This window comes from Chelonia mydas, chromosome 3 (assembly GCF_015237465.2).
Source record: "Chelonia mydas isolate rCheMyd1 chromosome 3, rCheMyd1.pri.v2, whole genome shotgun sequence".
Taxonomy (NCBI): Eukaryota; Metazoa; Chordata; order Testudines; family Cheloniidae; genus Chelonia; species Chelonia mydas.
The window spans coordinates 159663958-159686177 of record NC_057851.1 but is presented as its reverse complement, the minus strand read 5'-3'; the positions used below and the strand labels follow the sequence as shown (position 1 = coordinate 159686177).

Below are 22220 nucleotides of genomic sequence, written 5' to 3'. Positions count from 1 at the left end.
TAGCTTGTTAACGCTGAAAGAATATTTTAACCTACTTTTCACAATTAATGCTGATTTGTTTGCTTTTTGGATTTCACTCATCTTGGGCAGTGAAAATATACTAGTCAGTTTCACTTTTGATTATATTTACTTTCTAGTCAGTTTCATTTCAGGGCTCTCAAATACCACAACATAACAGCCATTGCAGGTTAATATTTACACCCCAACAAAAACTGTTTAAAAGAAACCCCCAAACTTCATAGCAACATTTCTATTGAACTTTGTTGTAACAAAACCTAATGTGGGGCATAAGGCTAAATTAAGCTGAAAATATCCCCTTAATAGACACCGTTCTATATAATGAAGAGCGACATTAAACTCATTAGGCCTGAAAACATAGCTTTTAAAATATTATTTCCCGTGACTTTGAAGGGCAGGATTTCTTCAGTGTTCTAGATACTCACAGTTGCAAGAAAGCATATAAGTAGCAATAAATATCTGAATTTGCATTTACCTAGAAAGTAAGCATTGCTCAGACAATCTCTTCACCACATCATGCTTGCGCAGTTGTGGGTGGGTGGGGTGGGGTGGGATGGGTGTCTTCAAATAACTCCTTTTTAAGTCTAGTGAATTTTAGCAAAAGTTTTCAGACATGATATTTGGCATTTTCCTTTAAACTGTGATGAACGAGGTTTCAGGATAAAGATTACCTTAATTACTCCATTGGGTTTGGAAGGCTCTGACCATTTAATTAACAATGCCCTGCCATTCTCTTTTTTCTCTACAGTGAAGTTGCTCAGACCACTTGGTGAAGCTTCTAGCGTGGTCACAGAAGTCCAGGGACTCGAAACTTGGCCAGCGTTGTTTACAGCCACAACGTTAATGTGATACATAGTAAAAGGTTTCAGTCCAAACAAGTGAGCCTGATGCTTTGTTCCCTGCAGCAGGAATACAGAACATTTTCTCATTTAGTTTAAATGGCAATAATCAGTGTTTGTGGTTTACACCAGCATTGGACTGGGCAACTGGTGCTCTGACTCTAGAGATATCACAATCATTTCACAGAGTAACACATCTGGCAGCTGGGCTCACTGAATGTGCATTACTACAGATAAGCCTTAAATAGAAACTCTTGTGGTTTGTAGGGCACAGATCTTCTAAGTAAGCTCAATTCTGCAAGGTGCAGAGCACTCTGAACCTTATCTAGCAAAGCACTTATGCACATGCTCAACTTTAAGCATGTGAGTAGTTCCATACATGCTTAAAGTTAAGCATGTGCTCAAATGCTGTGCTGCATCAGGACCAGAGTGGCCATCACTTTGAAGGCTCTCTAGGATCTGTATTATGCTAGTCACAGTGGCTCTCTTTGTACAACACACACAGGGTGACCAGACAGCAAGTGTGAAAAATCGGGACGGGGGAAGGAGTAATAGGCACCTATATGAGACAAAGCCCCAAATACTGGGACTGTCCATATAAAATCGGGACATCCGGTCACCCTAATAACACCCCCCCCCCATAGTGTATTCAGGAATCATGTGAATACCATACTGACTGGTATCACATAATGTTCTGGCAAATTAAAGCAATGTAATCTGGATGTACACCAGCATCACTGAGAGCATAGTTTGGTTCCCATATTGAAAATATAACAATCCCCAAGGTTAAATCACCATTAGAAATGGAGTAAAATGTCTCCCATAAGTCACATGGTTAAGATGTTACCCAACAACAAGTTCACAAGATAAGATGTACTTGGGTCTCTGAATTTCCTTAAAATGATGGCCTGTGTAGCGTACAGAAATATAGAGAACAATTTGAAAAACCCACTTTGAAGAGAAGATGGCTGGAAATAAGCAGGAGGACTAACAAATTTCGATATAAATCTCATCGGGGACCAGGGGGAGTTTCTCCATTGGCCACTAATATATTTAATTCTGCTTTTGCATTGATTACATAGATGTCAGGAAAAGGACTGATAATTTAGTTTCCTTTATGTAGCAAAAACTGCTAAAGTCAATTTCCTTGCTTCAATAAGTCATATTAAGTTGTTAAATGTTAACACTAGAAATTGTTTAATATTTAAACATTTGTTAAGCTACCAGACTGATACAAATTTTACAGAAATATTAATTTCTTTTTTAAATATTAAAAGTTAGATCATAAATATTTAAATAGTTATTTCCCCACAAGGAGTTAGTGGTTTAGATAAATACAGCACCACATCCGAATGACCATTATGAATATTAAATCTGAAGATGACACAAATACAAATGATAAACATATTTTTCTGATAAATGATTCCTCTTCCCGTTAAACAGGGCAAACACTGACAAGATTAATAATGCAAAAAAAAAAAAAAAAATTCCTTGTTAGGAATTCCCAGTCATCACTGCCAAAAAAGCATAAGCTCAAATGCAAATAGCAATCACCTCGAACAGATTATATATAGAAAAGTGTTGGCTGCTGTGGGACATTTAGAGATATCTTTTGTCATAAGAAACATGGAAAGCATGTGGGCTATAAAGCAAAAACATATGTATAGTGTCAATAGCAGCACCTGTTCAATTACAGTTTATTTCAGTATGGAGAATTTAGTTCAGCCCCTAGATGGCAATACTATCAAACGCTTTTTGTAACATGAGTACTTAATGATTAACAACCTGCATTCAGTCATCCAACATACTCAAGGCAGCCATTAAAAAAATAACAAAACTGATTTCATTATAGATTCTTTTAATAAACATTTATGGCTTAGATCCTTGAAAGTGGAAGCATTCAAACTGCCACAGCCAAACCCCTATACAGCTGAATGCAAAATTATGAACTGTAGGTTAAAGTACAGAGCTCAAATTGAAGTTCATGCTTGGCATAAAAATCTGGCATCAGAAATTATGTTGGCACAAAACATGATTAAAATTAGCTTTACAATTGGCTGTGGTCTGTATTAATAGTTTTTATGAGGACAGTTATCTAATAGCCTTTAAAACAGAACTTTTAAAAGCCTAAAATTTACATCCAATGGTTCGGGGGGCGGGGAGAGGAGGGACCACATGACATTAAATTATCGCTTCTGAGTTGTTACACAAAGGCTTGTGGAAGGTTCAAACACAGGAATATAAGCATCAGACAAAAATCAATGGCTCTGCTTCTTGTCAACCATACAATCAGGGGACGGTTCTAGTGGCAACAATGCTACAAAATAGAGAATTTTCTTAAATAAAAAGAAAAATTGCATTGTTCCAATAATCCTCTATAGCTTTCCCACTAACTCCTAATGTTTAATTATTTATAGTCCTCCCCAGTGTTTGAACTAAAACAGAGATGGAGGGATTTCCCTGCCTGTGGTTCATCCTGTCCTCTGGAGACTGCAAAACCATTCTTGCCAGGGATGACTTGTATCCCTGGCTCCTATAGACACTTTTTGAAGAGCAAAATGTTTACAGGTATTATTTTTTTTTAAACATGCTAGGGAGAAGTTCTCCTGGAATAGGCTGCTAAGGCTTTTATCCCGCACATCCTCCCAATGACTCAGATCAAAAGTTGATCTTTATAACACTGGAAAGAGGGTGGAATAATGTTTTAATGATTATGTCTTTAATTTAATAGTATTTAACATTCTTTCACGTGATTTTTAGTTCACAAATATTATGGTATTCTATAGTAACGGCCAATCATGCTACATCTCACAAAGTGTATCACAGCAATCTTTGGGGATATTTAAGTACAGAATGGGGTATTTCTTAAAACCAGGAACAGCATTCTCATCACTCCTTCCAACTCTGGGTCTAGCTCATGCAGCCCCTATAGTCTTGACTTTGCAATCTGATTCACACAGGCGGACCCCTTCTGCCCATTGAGAACTAAACCCACTTCAGTGGAACTCTGTATCATGGTAAGAGTTCACCCCTGCAGATCAGAAGTCAACACCCGTGGATCAGATTGCAGGAGCAAGGCCATTGCATGGAACACCCTCCCAATCCTTGTTTGCAAAGCCACCCACTCTCCACATTCACATATCCACTGCTTCCATATTGCCTACAAGGAGTGAATTCATTCACCATTAAAAACTAACAAAAATCAAGATGTTTGCAAACCATAACTGAGTAACCGTGAGATCTGATGGCTGTAACCATTGTCCTTCCCATCCTTGCTGTTTATGGCTTATTATTCTCAGTCAAAAAGAAAACGAGTACTTGTGGCACCTTAGAGACTAACCAATTTATTTGAGCATGAGTTTTCATGAGCTACAGCTCTCTTCATCGGATGCATACTGTGGAAACTGCAAAAGACATTATATACACAGAGACCATGAAACAATACCTACACAGTACTCCTTTTCTTTTTGCAAATACAGACTAACACGGCAGTTACTCTGAAACCTATTCGCAGTCACTAGGTCATTACGTTAGGCTTAATCCTGCAAACACGCAGGTGTTTAATTAACTGTATTCACATCAGCAGTGCTCCTGTTAGATTTACTGGGGGCTACTCGTGTGAGTAAAGTTACTTGACTGGCAGTTGTAAGCCCCGAGAGCCCCCGGAATTTCCAGGCTCCTGGAGCCTTGACTCTGAGCGCATGCCTGTACTGCAGCTGGGAGGTGAGAGTCCCAGCGCAGGCAGAGAGACTTGCACTAGCTTGGCTCGAGTTAGCGCACTAAAAATAGCAACGTGGATGTTGCAGCACTGGCGGTGGCTTGGGCTAGCCGTGCAAGCTTGGACCAGGGGATTTGGCAGGCTTGGACTTGGGCAGCAATATCAACAATGCTCTTTTTAGCATGCTAGCTCAAGCTGAGCTACTGTGAGTCTGTCTACCCACAATGGGAATCACATCTCTCAGCTGCAGTATAGACATATCCTCAGAGCCCTGGCTAGAGCTGGGCCTCCCAGGACTTCCCGGAGTCTGGCTCCAGGGCAGTGAGCCTGAAAACCCTGCCATGCTGACTGCCCTGGAGCTGCAGACCCTCAAAGCCTGTGGTCCCCAGTCCCTGGGCAGAGCGCATGGCAGAGAGCTGCCAGGGAACCAGGCAGGTTTCAGAAGTGGTTTGGAGAAGGTTAATCATACCTGACTCACTTTTGTGAAAACTTAGGTTTGGTGTGCTGGCATTTTCCAACTGAACTGTTTTGTCAGAAAATTTCTGACCAACTCTTGCTGTAAGATGCAGCCAGCCACAGTCTGTTCTGCCCCCGGCAGTCCAGAACCACACCTTCGAAAATGGAGGATGACCTCTGGTCTCTGTAGCCACATCCTTGCACAACTTTGAAGTCTACTCCACATAGGGACCACATCCTTCTGTGTGTTCTGTAAAGCAATGGTTCTCAACCTTTACAGACCCTCTTCAGGAGGCTAATTTCTCTTGCATACCCGCAAGTTTCACCTCACTTAAAAACTACTTACTTCCAAAATAAGACATAAAAATACAAAAGTGTCACAGCACGCTGTTACTGACAAATTGCTGACTTTCTCATTTTTACCATGTAATTATAAAAGAAATCAATTGGAATATAAATTCTGTACTTACATTTCAGTGTATCGTATTTAAAGCAGTATAAATAAGTCATTGTCTATATGAAATTTTAGTTTGTACTGACTTCACTAGTGCTTTTTACGTAGCCCATTGTAAAATTACGCAAATATCTAGATGAGCTGAGGTACCCCCTGGAAGACCTCTGCATACTCTCAGGGGTGTGTGTATCCCTGATTGAGAACCACTGCTGTAAAGTATCTAGCACATTTTGAGTTGCAGTATAAACAGATAACAATAAATACTTTGTCCAGCTAATTTCACTGCTCTGACTGTAAACTATGATCAAAGAAAAGTTTTTTAAAATAACATACTTGTTTTAACATACTTTCAAAATATAAAATGAGGGAATATGAAGCATGAATAATTTATGCATTTAGACTCACTTCAGATTGCCTCTTTTGTTTGTTTATTTTTTAATTCATGAGCACTGAAGTCACTTAAAGTCCAGAAACAAATTAGCATAGTCTTTCAGGCAGCTGAAAGGCAGTGGCATCCAGAATGCAATGTGCATGTCTTCTTGACTAACCTCTCCTGAGTAGCCTGCTCCTAGAGGGTGGTCAAGACTGCTCAGAGTCTTAAGAATTCTGACAGTTTTACCCTGTCTACTGTGATTGCTTTTGACTACTTGAAGTGCCCCAAAGGTGATAACAGGGTCAAGAGGTTTTTGTAGGTTGAAAATGATCAAAAATTAGCATTGATCTGTAGCTGTCAATAATACTCTGTGCGGGTAGACTCCCTGCACAAATGTTTAAACTGCATAAAGCCACACAACCTACTCATCTTTGAATCTATTGATCTGATGCACTCTATTTTAAGATAACTCACCTTACCCTTATGCCTTAGATTCAGGGTATGATTTTGAAAAATAATTGCCATATTAGGAGAGCTACTGTACCATCTGAGAGCTGATGAACAGGTAATATGGACATTTATCACTTCTTTGGGGGGTAATCATCAAAATGCAGACAGTCATTAATCAGCTACGGTAATTGTCCAGATTATTTCTATTTTCAGTATACTGTAAGGAAAATTATTTCTCACCTTTTCTCTATTTTCACTTTACATCCCCTAACGTCCCTCAGGTTTCTTCAACACAATGTCAAGGAGCCATATCATTCCTCCTACAAGTAAAATACCCTACGCTCCTTGGTGGCAACAGACACCCCACGCCCCCCCACCTATAATGAACTCCAGTGGGTTAGGGATCCATGCATTGTTTTTTAACATTCCACCAGATATCAGCGAGGAATCCTATACAAAGATAATTCAGCACCTTTTCCACAGAGCCATCCATCCAATGGAATCTCCCTTGACAAGGTTCTAGGGGTATGAATCATTTGGGAGGGCTCCATTTGAGCAGCACTGCCAGGCAGCTGGAAAGGAGGATCAGGTTCCCTGGAGTTGGTGCAAGGCACAGGGCCTCTGAGGGGATCACCAGGTACTGGGGACCGTAGACACTTATCATTTTGTGTAAGGTAAGCTTTGCCCCACCAGTGGGGAATACTGCACAAAGGGAACCTATCAGTTTTCCTCTTTACAGTCTCCCTTGACAGGTACATAGAAGGGGCAATGTGGCCATTGCTACCGTCTTTGCTCAGAAAGTCTTAGGGCCAAATTCAGACGTGATGTATAAAGTCGTGTACATTTCTTCATCATAATTTGGTATAATTTTGTACAGTGGGAGGCAAGGGTGGGGGCTATGAATAAACTATAGGTTTAAAACAAAGAAAAGGAAGTATTTCTTCACACAACACACAGTCAACCTATGGAACTCTTTACTAGATGTTGTGAAGGCCAAGACTATAACTGCGTTCAAAAAAGAACTGGATAAGTTCATGGAGGATAGGTCCATCAATGGCTATTAACCAGGATAGGCAGCGATGTAAAACCATGCTCTGAAGTGTCCCTAGCTTCTGTTTTCCAGAAGGTGGGAATGGGTGACAGGGGATGGATCACTTAATGATTGCTTGTTCTGTGCATTCCCTCTGAAGCACCTGGCCACCAGAAGAAAGGATACTGGGCTATGGACCATTGGTCTGACCCAGTATGGCTATTCTTATATTCTTAAATGCATCCAACAGGAGGGTATGAAACAAAACTGTTTTATCTTACACTTTCTTATACCCTCCTAATAGTTGCTTTTCCTGCTCTAACTCCACCCTTCCACCATGCTGGTGCATAAGCTACAATAATTTACATTAATTTGGTCCTGAGTATTAAACAATGCCATCTTTGACTGCTCATTTTTAGACCAAGAACAACATTTTCCAACTTGGGAGCCTAAAGTCATTTTCAGAGGTGCTGAGCACCCAATGAAGTCAATGGGAGTTGAAGGTGTTTGGTACTTTTGAAAATCACGCCCTTTATAGCTGGGTACCTTCATAAGGATTTAGGAGCATACCTTCAAGCACTCAGATTTGGAAATTTTGGCCTAAATTAGCATAAAAGGTGCAGAGTGGCATTTTCTAAAGCACTAATAATGGGATTTTCAAAAGCATCTAGGTGCCTAACAACTATTCCTTTATAAGTAACATAGAAGGACAATTCTCATTGATTTGTGGTGAAACTTGTGCTCTTATATCACTTAGTGCTTTAGAAAAGCCCACCTGCAGGGTACATTACACTGGCATTCTAACCGTGTCACCCCCCCTCCCCTCAACTCTGTTACTAATTTCTTCTCCAATTCCCCTCTTCAAGGCTCCACATGACTCCACTTTGTCCCCAACTCCTGCCTATATCTCCTCTTAATCCTCAGCCAGGTCCATACTCTCAGTCCTCTCTCTAGTTACAGCATCCATGTCTCCTTATCATGCAGTGAGGTGCATCTCACATACCACCCCCTTCACTTGGACGTCACTTGTAGCATACTTTTACTTGTATGCTCCATGTGCCCTCCCCTCTTCTCCTTCAAGTTCCTCCTTAAAAGCCACTCCTTTCCTGAAGCCCACCAGTGCTGATCCACCCACATATTCTTGCCCTTGAACTCATCGATTACCTCATGTTCAGAACCCCACATATTTTGCAGTTCTGCTCCTCTCACAAATACGGTCTGGAATATAAATTTTCATTTTTAAGCCATTAGGGTTCTAGTCCTTGTGGTTGTAAAGAAAGCCTTTTACAAGTTAACCAAATGGAAATCAATGCAATATTAATCTAGCTGAACCTGTAGAGAGCATGAAACAATAGTTCTGAAAGGTGTGAGCATCTCACTGGGTTAATGCTAAAACCCCCTAAAAATGACAATTTTAATGTAATAATTTAAACTTCAACTCACTTTAGCTGAAATAGCTGGTTAATAATATTTGTAGCCCACAATCTCAAACTACCTCCCACATCTTTTTGGATGCCAAACGTCCCAGCTGCTCCTTATCCAGCTACTAACACTTTAAACTTTCCCCCAACGACCTCTACAATGGAATATGGGCTGTCAATAAAAAAATCAATGCTTTAAGTACAAATTGAAAATGTGGGGACTGAATAAAATAAACAAAATTCATTTTTTAAATCAACGAACATGGGGGCCAACATATTGACTGTAGTATTCATTTCCGTATTTTATTCAATACGATTTCCATTTTTAAATTTAAATGTAGCTGTCAGTCACCAGATTTCTGCACTGTATTGTCACAGGTTTCAGGGGAACTTGCTGCAGAATTTGAGTCCAATTTGCCATTGCCTTGATAGCACCACCTCTAGTTTAGATTGCCCAATGCTTCCTCTTACAACATCCTGTTTTTAGTTGCTTGTAACTTTGACAAATGTTAACCATTTAGGCTGAAATTTTCCATGCTGAGTGTCTGCCTCAGCCTGAATGCTTTTGGAAAGTTTCAGGCACAATGGTTCAGCTGTTTCTGAAAATGAGGTTAGGAAACAATAAGTTGTTTTGCACTGTTAGAAAAATCCTGCCTACCTTTTATTTAAGAATATCTAGTGTTCCCAGGCCTTTGGAGTATGGAATTGAAAGTTTGCCGGGAGTGGCCTTTTGCTGTCCCAATAAAAATCCACCCAATTTTGGCCAAGTTATAAGCCTTTGAAAAAAATCTCAGTTTGTACATGCGCATGCTCCAAAGATTTCATCCTCTGTTAGCATGGCTTGAGCCTCCCACAGCTCCTAGTGCTGACTAGACTGCATATGCATATAGCAGCTGAGCATGTTTCATTCCCTCACAATTCTTACATGTAACCGGACTGTGCATGCCCCATCACAACAGAGTTCCTACATACAAACCAGGGGAATGAAAGGAGTAATTTGGGTCAAGGAGCCTGATGAGACTGGGACAGGAAGTGGGGAAAGAAACCATGGCTGGCAGCATAAGAAGACTCAAGGAGAGCCTGGGACTGGCTGGGTACAGAGACTTGGGCTGGGAGTCAGGGGAATAAACTGGCACTGCCTGGAGGATGGCAGGAAGGAATATTATGACTGGCAGGGCAAGGAGATTGGGACTGAGAGCCAGAAGGCAGGAGGGAATTTAGGCAAATAATTGGGGTGGGGTGAGGGAACAAGGGTGTGTGTGACTGAGAACTAATTGACTGGTGAACACTGAGATCAGACAAGTTGCTGGAGGTTGGAGGAAGACTGGGATTGGCTGCAAAAGGAGACTGGGGTTGGGAACCAATGGTGGGAGGAATTGAGGGTGAGGGGAAGATCTAATGAGATGCCAGGGTGCGGGGAAAGAACTGGGAGTGGCTGGGCAAATCGAGTGAGACAAGGATACAGGGATGAGAGAGACTGCGATAAAGAATTAGCCCTCGGGTGAGGAAGACTGAGATTGGATGAGGAGCTTGTGGAGGGAGACTGGTACTGACAGCCAGTGTTTATGACGGCAGGAGGAGATGGAGAGAATGGGGCAACTGCAAGCTGGGGCAGTGGGGAGAGACGGATTGGACAGGGAGCCAAGAGGTGGAACTGAGACTGGCTGGGCAAGGAGATTGGAGACAGGGATTCGAGGCAGGAAAGGGACTGGGAGAGGAAGAGAGTGGGACTCAGATGGGGAATTAAGCAGGGAAACTGGCTGGGTAAGGAGACTGGGACTAGGATGAGATGTCTCAGGAGTGGAGTGGATGGCAAAGAAAATGGGTCTGGGATGAGTAGCCAGGGGTGGGGAAGATACAGGACTGGGACAGAGACAGGCTGGAGGACATGAGACGGAAGGGATATGACCACTAGAACACACTCCCTGAAGAGTCCTGAGTCTCATTTTTCCTTGGTGGTCAGCAAATATCTGTGAAACCCACCAGTAAAGTGTGTGTCTCTCTTCCCCCTTTAGTGCCAGGCAACCTACTACTGCTATCAGTTACTCTGTTGACTCAATGGCTTTGAGCCAAAAGGTTCCAGATCTGCTGCTGAACTGTGCTGGAATTTGTTTGCTTTTCAGTTTGCTTTTTTAAAAACCTAGGAAATTACACACCAGAAATATGTTAAAAATACCGCATAAGCAAAGCCAGCCCTCAAAAGTTGGGAAATACCTGTACAACATTAACTCAACCTTCTTGTGTGTATGCGCTATTGTATAGTCTTTAATGGCATTTTCACATACTTTTTTTTTGCCCCAGGACTCCTGCGCATTCAGTGTACAGGGCGGACCTACACGGGGGGATGAATCAGGGCTGTGTAGTGAAGGAAACTGTTGTCTTTAGGACCCTGCCTCATTTGTTGCTGATGAAGAAGATGTGTAGTGAATGATGCAAGAGACTGCAGGAAGAGAAAGTACTGTCTCTTGGTGAAGACAGCTGATTGCTGCCCTGGAGAACTGGATTCTATCCATGCCTCTACCATAGAGTTCCTGGTTGATGCTAGGCATATCACTTAAAGCAAACTTTTCACAGGTAGTCATTATTTGTGCATTCCTCATTTCTGGGTGCTCAACTTGAGATGCTTGGGTCTAACTTGCATAAGCACTCACAGCTGCAACTGAAGACAATTGGAGCTGTGCTTTGAATGTAGAAAGTGCTATATAATGCTAAGTACTCTGAAAAAAAATTGGGTCCTAGGCATCTCAGGTTCTTCTTTCTTCGTCTTTCCACACCCACAGGTGCACAAGGCATCTACTACTTCTCTCCGTTTATTTCAGTCTTGTGTTGGTCTGTTCAGGCTTCTGAGTGGCATGTTGATGGATTTGGCTTCTTTCTCTACTGTTCAGCATAATGTTTCTCTAGGTCACCCTCTTTTTCTCTTCTTAGGTGGTATCCATTTTCTCACTTGATGTTAAAGCTGTGTGGGTGACATCCTTAAAGTATGTCCTAAAGACATCCATCATCATCCTCTTACCATGCTTTAGGTTGGTTTGCTCTACTTAGAATTTCTGATGTTGCAAGATACTCTTCCCAGTGGACTCTGAAGATCGTCCCCACATATTTACTTTGGAATGAGTTGATTTACTTATCAATGTCTATTGTAGATTTATGAGCTTATGCTCCATAAATGAGGACAGACGTAATGCTGGAATCAGTGTAATCATACCGCTTTTCTAAATCTTTTCAAGTTTATGAAAGTTGTTTGCTGCTTTTGATATTTATTGCTTGACACCTAGCATGGTGTCACCATCACTGCACACCTCCCTCCCTAGATAAGTAAATTGACTTACTTTGTCTACTGTTTCTTCATCTACTCCGATGGCTGCTTTTGGGACATTTACAGCCATATATTTTGTCTTTTCCTTTTTGATAAATAAACCAACTTGTTTTGCTGTGTCAGAATTGCCAGAGAAGGGTGACCTTACCAACTGCAATAACTGGAGAGGAGTCACGTTATCTCAGTGCCTTGGAAAACCATGTGCCACATTATTCTGGAACGTATCAAGACACAAATAGCTCTCCAAATTAGAGAGAAATAAGTGGGGTTTAGACTACTGAGATCATGTACTGACCATATTGTTGTTCCCAGATATATTATAGAACAAAAAGTGTGGAGCGGTAAACACCTCTTGTGAAAAATTCTATAGATTTCCAGAAGGCTTTTGACAGGGTGCACAGAGACAGTCTTTGGAAAATTATGACATATTATGGAATACCAGCAAAAATAATTAGGATCTATATGGTAACAAACGTGCAGTCAGAGATGCGGACAACATCAGACAATGGTTTGCAGTGGAGTAAGGCAAGAGCGTATTTTGTCCCCACTATTGTTCACCGTAGTCGCCGTTTATGTCATGAGGGAAGTAACTGAAGACGGCAACTGAGGAATTTTATGGACGAACGATAAAGCACTCTTGGATTGCCTCATTTTTGCTGATGACATTGTCCTGTTTAGTTCAACACGTCACTTAATGGAAGAAAAGGCACCTCAAAATGGGCAGTCAAAATTAGTGGAAACTTTTGACCTTCATCCCCCTGTGCTTAATAATTTTATATTCAGAGTTTGAATAGAGTGCTGTAAATAAGGGCTAGGGTCACACAATGAACACTGAGAATAAAGTAAAACATTGAGTAACTGCTCATGAAGTGAGCACTGTCCATTCTGGTCATTAAATGAGACAGGAAAAAAATCATATAATTAAAGAATGTATCATAATGCGTACACACAAGGGGGACAAATTATTTTTTATGCCATACAGGGAACCCTTAATTCTGGCATTTCATAACTTTTGAGTACTTGAATTTGCAACCTTAACATAGTTTTTGTGTGTGTGATAGTATATTTCAATTGTTAGCTCCTCGAGGAAGGGATCCGAGGCCCAAACCTGCTCCCATTTATGTTAATGGAAGTTTTGCCATTGACTTCAATGAAAAATGGCTCCTTGTCCTATGAAGGCTCCACCTTTTAGTCCTTGCTGATGAGCTTGGTCCTGCAACATGCTAAGAGTCTTCTGGTGGACAGTGAATGTCCTCACCTCTTACGACTCAGGGAGCTGTCTTACGGAAATCCATGGACTACTTAGGTGAGTAAGGTATGCAGAATCAAGCCTTCAGTAAAGTGCTATCTACATTTGCAGTGCTCAGAAAACAATTAACATAATAAATAATATTATATTACAATAATGAGTATTTCTCTTTCTGACCAGAACATGTGAAGAACAGTAGCTTATATGCAATGGAGTCATGTATCACCATTGCCTATAACAGTAATTACTTAATGGCACAGTAAACAGCATTCTTTCTTGGCACACCATGATAGCTAAGGATTTGCTGTAGTCTCAAAAGCAGTCTGAATTCCCTGCCTTCACTTGAAAGCAAGGTACCATAAAGAAGGTGGTTGATACATTACACAGTAAAATGAAAGCAAGTGCATTTAGCACACCGTGTTCAGTCACTGTTGTTGGCTTTTGGGTAGCAGCAGACTTTTAAATGATCAACAGTGCCATTGCTTTTTCGCTGGCAAAACATTATAGAAACTTCTTTTGTAAAGTCAGCACTTCAGTAGTTCACTCTACTCCTATGGCAGCAAGACCCTGTTGTTTTTTCAAATCCACAACGAAAAGCATTCCTTTTTTAATTTCCGTAATTCTATTGAACATTTGTTCCTTCAAAGAAATATTTCTTTGCACCGGTACCTGTCTAATGTTGCACTGAGAAATGCTGAAATCCAACAAGAGATTTCCCTGCATTACTAACTTAAAAAAATAAGGCAACAAATAACAATAACCTGACCTTCTGTTATAGATCCCCTCTGCCAGACAATGTCAAAATGCTTTGCTAATATTAATATTTACCCCTTGCAACACTCCTAAAATGTACTATAAAGTAAGGCTGAGTCTTTTCCTCTCCTCCCAACTTACATTTCTCCTATTTTCCCCTCCCAATATTGATAGTTATTATTCTCTTCTATGAGAAAACCAATTGAAAAGGGATGAAAAATATCTTTAAATAGTCTGGGTAACTGACTGGCCTTTTCTTTTCAGACTTTGCTTTCTATAAGCCAGAATCTGCTACCCTTACTCATGCTGAATAGAACTCTACTTTTTGAGTAGTCACATGGAGATCAACGGTGGGAGTAAGTTACTATTCAACATAAGGGAGGCAGAATCTGGTCTGAAATATTTAATATGGATTTTGAGACAAAATAAACAAATACAGTAGATAATATTTAAACTCAACTGCAAAAGAGTAAACTTCAGTCTTGGAAAAATAGGCAAAAGTAAAAATTCTGCTTTTATTAGAGCAAGACATGCTTGGGAGAGGAAAAGCAGAGCAGTTACAGCCAACCAGGGCCATCCTGATTGTGCCACACATTGTAATATCAAACATTATTATACACAGAGCGACAGGGTGGTAGGATTTTTGCATTGACCTAACCTTATAAGCAGTGGTTGGAACCTGCACAAACCAACTGATTCCTTGCAGCTTCTTAGACCCACCGTAAGCATACAGGACATGGAAATGGTTCTTTGGACAGAGGAATTAGGGCATAGGATGGAGATGTCTCTGCAGAGAAACCCTAGGAGCAGACAAACCTGGGAAGAAAGATCAGGCTGAGCTTTATATTTTCTGTTATCTGAGTTACTCAAAGCTGAACCTCAGCAAGGGGGCAAGTTTAGAATAAATATAGTGTGTAAAGATTCTGTTTAACGTGGGTGGGAATTCCACTTGCTGGTACCCACTTTGGGCCCAATCCTGCAAATACTGTCAGGTATCGTCCCAATTTATTCATACCGGGCCACCAATATTTGTGGCACTTTAAAGAAAAATAAGAATCATGATTGCTGCAGCAAAGAGTTTAGCCTTTAAGGGCTCAATCCTGCAAACAGAAATGGGTTTTGTGCTTAACCCTGTGAGCACACCATTTGGGCATTTAAGGGTTAATGATATACTTGTCCTGGTACAGTGAAACATAATTTCCATTAGAAATATTGGCTGATGGCCAAGATCAGGTTAGACTTTTTTTGGTCAGAACATAAGACTTGCCATGCAAAATATCTGTGATGATCTGACTAGCCCAGTATCCTGTCTCCTAGAGCAGCCAGTACTAGAGAAAAGGAGGACTTGTGGCACCTTAGAGACTAACCAATTTATTTGAGCATAAGCTTTTGTGAGCTACAGCTCACTTCATCGGATGCATTCAGTGGAAAATACAGTGGGGAGATTTATACACACAGAGAACATGAAACAATGGGTGTTATCATACACACTGTAAGGAGAGTGATCACTTAAGATGAGCTATTACCAGCAGGAGAGCGTGGGGGGGGGGGAGGGGGAAGAAAACCTTTTGTAGTGATAATCAAGGTGGGCCATTTCCAGAAGTTAACAAGAACGTCTGAGGAACAGTGAGGGTGGGGGGGGGGAGGGAAATAAACATGGGGAAATAGTTTTACTTTGTGTAATGACCCATCCACTCCCAGTCTCTACTCAAGCTTAAGTTAATTGTATCCAGTTTGCAAATTAATTTCAATTCAGCAGTCTCTCATTGGAGTCTGTTTTTGAAGTCTTTTTGTTGTAATATTGCGACTTTTAGGTCTCTAATCGAGTGACCAGAGAGATTGAAGTGTTCTCCGACTGGTTTATGAATGTTATAATTCTTGACATCTAATTTGTGTCCATTTATTCTTTTACGTAGAGACTGTCCAGTTTGTCCAATGTACGTGGCAGAGGGGCATTGCTAGCACATGATGGCATACATCACATTGGTAGATGTGCAGGTGAACGAGCCTCTGATAGTGTGGCTGATGTGATTAGGCCCTGTGATGGTGTCCCCTGAATAGATCTGTGGACACAGTTGGCAACGGGCTTTGTTGCAAGGATAGGTTAGTACTTCAGAGGAAGGTATAAAGATCTCCATAGTGGACTATACTGGAATAATCTGCCTACTGGGGAAGTAAGCCCTGGCAGTTAGTAGTTGGTTTATGCCCTAAAGCATGAGGGTTTATGTCATTTTTTAATCCTATATAATGTAACTGTGGATGCTTTCATTATCCATATAAATGTCTATTGTGAATTCGACTGAGCTTCTGGCTTCAATGATATCTTGTGGCAGTGAGTTGTGTGTGTTGTGTAAAAAAAAAAAATCCTTTTGTCAGTATTACATTTGTTGGTTTTTGGTTCTTTTGATGCCCTCTCATTATTACGTTATGGGGGAGGGTAAAAAGCAGCACCCAATTTGCTTTCTCTGTACCATTCATTGCTACATATACCCCATCATATCTCCTTATTCATCTCCTCTCTAAACTACACAGTGTATCATCTTGTGATGGTACGCTGCTCATAACTTTCCAGAAATGTCACCATTTGAAAGAGATGGAATTTTCCAGGTTTTGTATATGCCTAAAGATGAATTCTTTTGGCAAGTTGGAATAGAAACAGTTCAGCTATTTTTGTACAGTGGGAAAGTGGAAAAAAACCTGCATTTTTAATTATAAAAATGGTTACTAGCAATTTTTTTAATAGCTCTGCAGCCATAACAGCAGAAAAACTGACACAAAGGCAACCCTCACCTTAAAGGGGACTTGTCCAAGGACAATCTAGATCTTAACATGGATCACAGTTGAACTCCCACACCAATGTCTTTGAAAATGTCACTCTATGTCAGTTGTGCACAATAAAAATAAGATGACTTTGCAATTATATAGGACTTTCCATCCAAGGATCTCAGAGCATGTTAAAAACATTAATTAAGCTTCACAATACCCCTGTGAGTTACTGCTTGCAGCTACAAACGAGTATTATTATTGTTGTTGTTCCTATTTTACACAGGTACAATAGGCAGTCATGTTATTACTAATCACAGCCTTATTTTATTCCCTTTCCTCAATCATTCTGAGTCCTTGTCACTTTCACCCAGCACACACGAAAAGAGCAGCTCTAACCGCTGCTAAGTAGAGGAAGATAACACAGCCTCAAGGCAATTCACAACTTTAAATCCCTGCTCTCCACCAACACAATGGAAAATAGATGCAACGTTTTAAAGCAGAAGAAACTAATGTTTTATTATTCTTTTCCTCTGTACTTCAGTGAATGGTCCAAGCAAACCTCACCTGCCACAAGTGCTGTAACTTCTGTGCTATGCTATGCTATAAAACAATGATAAATAATTGACTTCAAGCTAAATGTTAAAGGCTGAGAGACTTTCCCTCAGGATTTTAAATGTGTATTTTTTGGGCCTTAAGTAATCATACTTCCCACAGGAAAACAGAATATCTGGCTCCTGGGATTGGTAATTGGATGTAGAGTCTTTCATCTCTGAGTCTCCAGTTCAATCCGGGTTGTTTGATAGAGGATGAAAGTCATTGCCTTCTGATGGCTGTTAATGGTTAACAGGATGGGAAATGAGTTTGTGGGCTCAGTCCAGTTACATGTCCACATCATAAAAAATAACCTCATAGAACAATTTGTTCTGTTTGGCAGCCATTCTCACCAAAGAGCCATGGACTTGGTGGGTGCGGAGCCTGGACTGCTTTTTAACCCCTCTGTGACTGGAGCAGAGCAAAATGTTTGTATCAAACCTTGAACCCACTTCAATTAAGTCTCCGGCCAAGGTTCAACATTTTGGGTGAACATCAGCAAAGGAAGTTCACCCAGTGGAGAAATTCAAAGACAACCCTCAGTCAACTGCCCCTCCCCACAACAACCCATGCTCTCCCCCCTCCAAACAGGGGAGGTATGATAGCTGTCTTCTCCCTTTCATCATTTTTGGGGCCCCACCAGCTGGATGCTCCCCCATGTTTGTGTGAGAGGCTTCTGTTCTGGATCACTGTTCAATCCTAAAGGCCTACTGGGGTCCCAGGAAGTGGCCTGAACACCATCCTTCACACACATGAGAGAAACCCCTGTCCCCACTGCAGCAGTTCTGCATTAAGCTTCTGGTAGTGCTCCATAAGGCTCATTACAGAAACAAGAAAATGCTCACGTCCCTTAGCAACTGTATGCTAAGAAATGAAGCCCCACAATTCCCAGAGAGCAGAAGAACATGTCTACAGGAAGAAAAGGAAACCTGAGGTTTGGTTGAGTTACTGCGGGAAACGTTCCCTGGGATTTGAATGATTTGAACTCAGATCCCCAAGTGAACAAGCTGCGGTGTTTGCTTCCAGAGTCCCTATGTTGTTCTTATGCCTACAACTGTAGTCCCTCTGGCTCAAGGTAGTGAAGAGAAGCTGCAGTGACAGTCTCTGCTGTCCCTATTCTTCAGAGTGGGGACTTCAGTTTCAGCACTAAATTCACATTAGGGTGACCAGATGTCCCGATTTTATAGGGACAGTCCTAATATTTGGGGCTTTTTCTTATATAGACACCTATTACCCCCTGTCCCAATTTTTCACACTTGCTATCTGGTCACCCTAATTCACATACATATATAAGCAGATGTACCAATTGCTCTTAAATGAACAGTAGACAAATTGATGTGTAGACACTCCAATATAAACAGGGAAAGTAGGAACACAGGCAATGTCGGGATATTATTTTTGTTTGTATTTCAATGTATTAAATGCTCCGATCATTACCTCTAGACAGGTCTGGAAAATATAAAATCCCATATTTTTGGCTGTTTAAACGGAAAGTTTGCATAACACCCCTCTGCTGTGAGTCAGGATTGCCCAGCACAAACTTCATTTCTAGCCACAGAATAGGAGCACTGAGTATAAAGGAGTTAATTCACTTTCTCTTAGCTGATCATCCTGTGGCTTACATTAATTAGATGCTGCTAGCAAAGAGAAGTTAATGTATTATGTTGGGCTATTACTTTAAAATTATTTTAAAAACCATTGGCTTATTTCAGATTTTGTCTTTTCGTTGGACGTTGCAGTTAACATGGGAATTAAAATAAAGAATTAAGCCAACAGGTATCTAGCCAGGTTATAGCAAAACAAACTAGTGTAAGCTCACTAGTTGCAGAGTAGTATCTCTAATTTATGTGCATTATTTGGGTTATAAATTAGTAAACAAAGAAATTACTGTGATTTAGTTATTATGGGCCAGATTTGTAAAGGTATTTAGTTACCTAAAGATGCAGACAGGCGCATAATGGGATTTTCAAAAGCACCCAGACTCCTAAACTCCTACTGATTTCAATAGAAGTTACATGCCTCAGTGTTTCTAAAAATCCCACTAGATGCCTATTGGTTCATTTAGATGCCCTTTAAATAGCTGCTGGCCCTATGTCTCTAAACAAAGTGTATGTAAGCTAAGAATACTGCAAATGATTTTTGTCCTCCCTTGGTAGTTAGAATTTGTGACTTTTGCTTTCAGTTCACCTAGGTCTTGAGAAAGATTCAGTCAGGTCAGTGGTAATCATTTTGATCAGCAAGTTGGAGATGGGAGAACTAGGTCTCTCCCTTTTTTTTTAATGGAAAACATGCAACCAAGTTCCAGTAGCTGAGAAATTAAACTGCAGTCTCTCTACAGGGCTGATCCAAAGCCTGTTGAAGTCAGTGGAACTTTTTCCATTGGCTCCAAAGGATTATGGAGCAGGCCCTCTGTGCTTGGGAGAACAATTGTGAATGCTGCACATAGACCCTGTTGAAGTTAGGACCATTCTAAAAGGGCTTGCAGTTCCTCAGTCCAGAAAAGGCCAGATTTTGATCTTGGCTAGAGTAGATGCATACTGAGGTAAATGAAAGAAAAACTTTGTGCACAGCTTTTCATTAGAGAAATGCTGATACAGTTGAGAAAGAGAGGGGATGGAAATGGAACACAAGAAGAATCCCAGCATTAAGCTGAATTCTGCACCTCTCTTCCCCGATAATACTCATAATAAAGCTCTCGAACACAGACAAGTGAATCACTTTGGCGTTTTGGTTTTTCACGTTGCACTCTACCACAATCAGGCTACTTATGACCACTCTTGAGAGCCAATAACAGCCAGTGGATAATGCAGTGAGCCACTAAACACCATATTACCGATGTGCAAATCTCTGCACTGACTTCTAATTCATTTTCAGGTACAATTCAAGGTGTTGGCAAGGATCTTCAAAACTCTGCATAGTCTGGGATCATGCTACTTGAGAGTGTGGTTTTAAAACTCCTTGCCAACACCTTGAATTGCACCAGGCAGCAAAGGATTTTAAAGATGATCTATAAATAGTCTGTTTGTGAGTGTGGTGTGCTTGTGTGCAGAACAGAAAGGGAGCCAGCTACAAAACACTAATAGGTATCATGTATTCTCATTTCAGGAATTATTTTAAAACCACCTAGACTCCAAGACTCCATTCATCACTTAAGTTACACATGCTTTGAGGTAGCATGATCTAAAGTAGAGAGGGCACTGCACTGGGAATCAGAAGATTTGAGTACTATCCCAGCCCCAACCAGCTCTGTGACCTTGGGCAAGTCACTTCATCTCTCTTCCCCCCTCTCCCCCCTTTGTTTCTCTTATCTGCTTAGATCATAAGCTCTTTGGGACAGGACTTTGTCTTAGTACGTGTATGTACAGTGCTTAACACCATATTGCTTGAGGCTTCAAGTTACTACTTTAGTGCAAATAAATTATCATCCCATAAAAGGGGGAAAACACATCCACACGTCTGTACAGTCTTACTATCTAAATGTACAAACTGAAACAGTCTAGGTCTAGCATTTATACTCATCTATGCAAACCGAGAGAGGAAATCTGAGTTATCATCTGACTTGAAACCCCAAACAGAACCACCTCCACTCCCCCTTCCCCGAAACAAACAAAGACAAAAACGCCACCCAAAGCACAATTTGGGAGGGCTTATATACCTAAAGTTGGAAATAATACGCTCATTTGGGGAAAACATTTTACATACTACTCATTAATATTTTTATAAAACACCTGGTTAAAAATAAAAGTTTTCCCAAGTTTCATTCATTTGTATGTGTGTGAAACAACTTGCTCTTTGTGGCAAGACCACAGAAAAAGCTATCATCGAAAATATTCACACACCCCCCCCGACCCTGATTTCATTCTTTCACACTAAGGTAAAATCCTATATTTGCCATTTTGACTCTGCAGACCTAATGCAAGTGGCTGCTACTCCATTAAAGCTGAAGTAGTTGCATTGTTTTACAGTATGTCTGATTAACTCTTTGCATAGCTCTGGATGTAAAGAAGCATTGCGAATATCATAAATCTGAATTGAGGGTTTACAGCTAAGTACTCAGGGCAAAATTCCGAGGTGAATTTGTGTTTCACATCAGCAGGTTAGTATAAGTAGATGTAACTCTATTGGATGCCTGCTTACACCCTCCTGTTAGTTTTCCTTTCCTTTGATTCTCTGGGCATGTGAACTACACATGCTCACAGTGACTCACCTACAGGCATCTTAACCACCTCTCTATTTGGCCAGAACGGAGAAATCCTGCCTTTAGTGGTAGGTGCTGCCTACAGGGCACAAGGAGCAAAAGAGCTGCAAAGTGGTGCCAAATGTAGATCAGTTACAAGAGACAATCTGTCATCGCAAGGCAGAAGAGCTGAGGTCAGAAAGCTGCACTGCGTGGTCAAAAAGGAGCAGGGTATGCCCCAGTTATGGCTTGCTGTAGACGGCAGTGTAGGCATTAACTAGCTCCTCAAGGCTCTTCCCCATTAGCATACCCAGGCAGCCCACAACAGAATAAGGCCCTTGTGGTTCAAGCCTGACTTAAACAGCAGTTCTGCTTGTGTAAGGACTGTAAGATCTGGGCTATATAATATGAGAGAGTAGAAATCAAACTTCTCCCTAACTTGTATCTGAAAAGAGGAGCAGAATTCTCTGCTCAGCCTTCAGAACTAGAGCTGACTCGGGCTCCCTATTCCACTGCACCACATTCTCTAGCAGTTCTCTGGGACAGGGAGTAGCAGCTGGTAGAGGCGGAGGTTGAGGAAGAAGGAGGGGAGTCTTCTCTTGCAGT

The 22220-nt window shown here is 41.0% G+C and overlaps 1 protein-coding gene across 1 annotated transcript in view; it reads right to left on the bottom strand.

Annotated features, from left to right (window-relative positions):
- USH2A (usherin) overlaps positions 1-22220 on the bottom strand; it is a 571481-nt gene that overhangs the window by 46778 nt on the left and 502483 nt on the right. The window contains exon 61 of the mRNA XM_027827110.3: positions 690-917. Within this exon, the coding sequence (XP_027682911.2) occupies positions 690-917 (228 nt within the window). The remainder of the gene's footprint in view (positions 1-689; positions 918-22220) is intronic.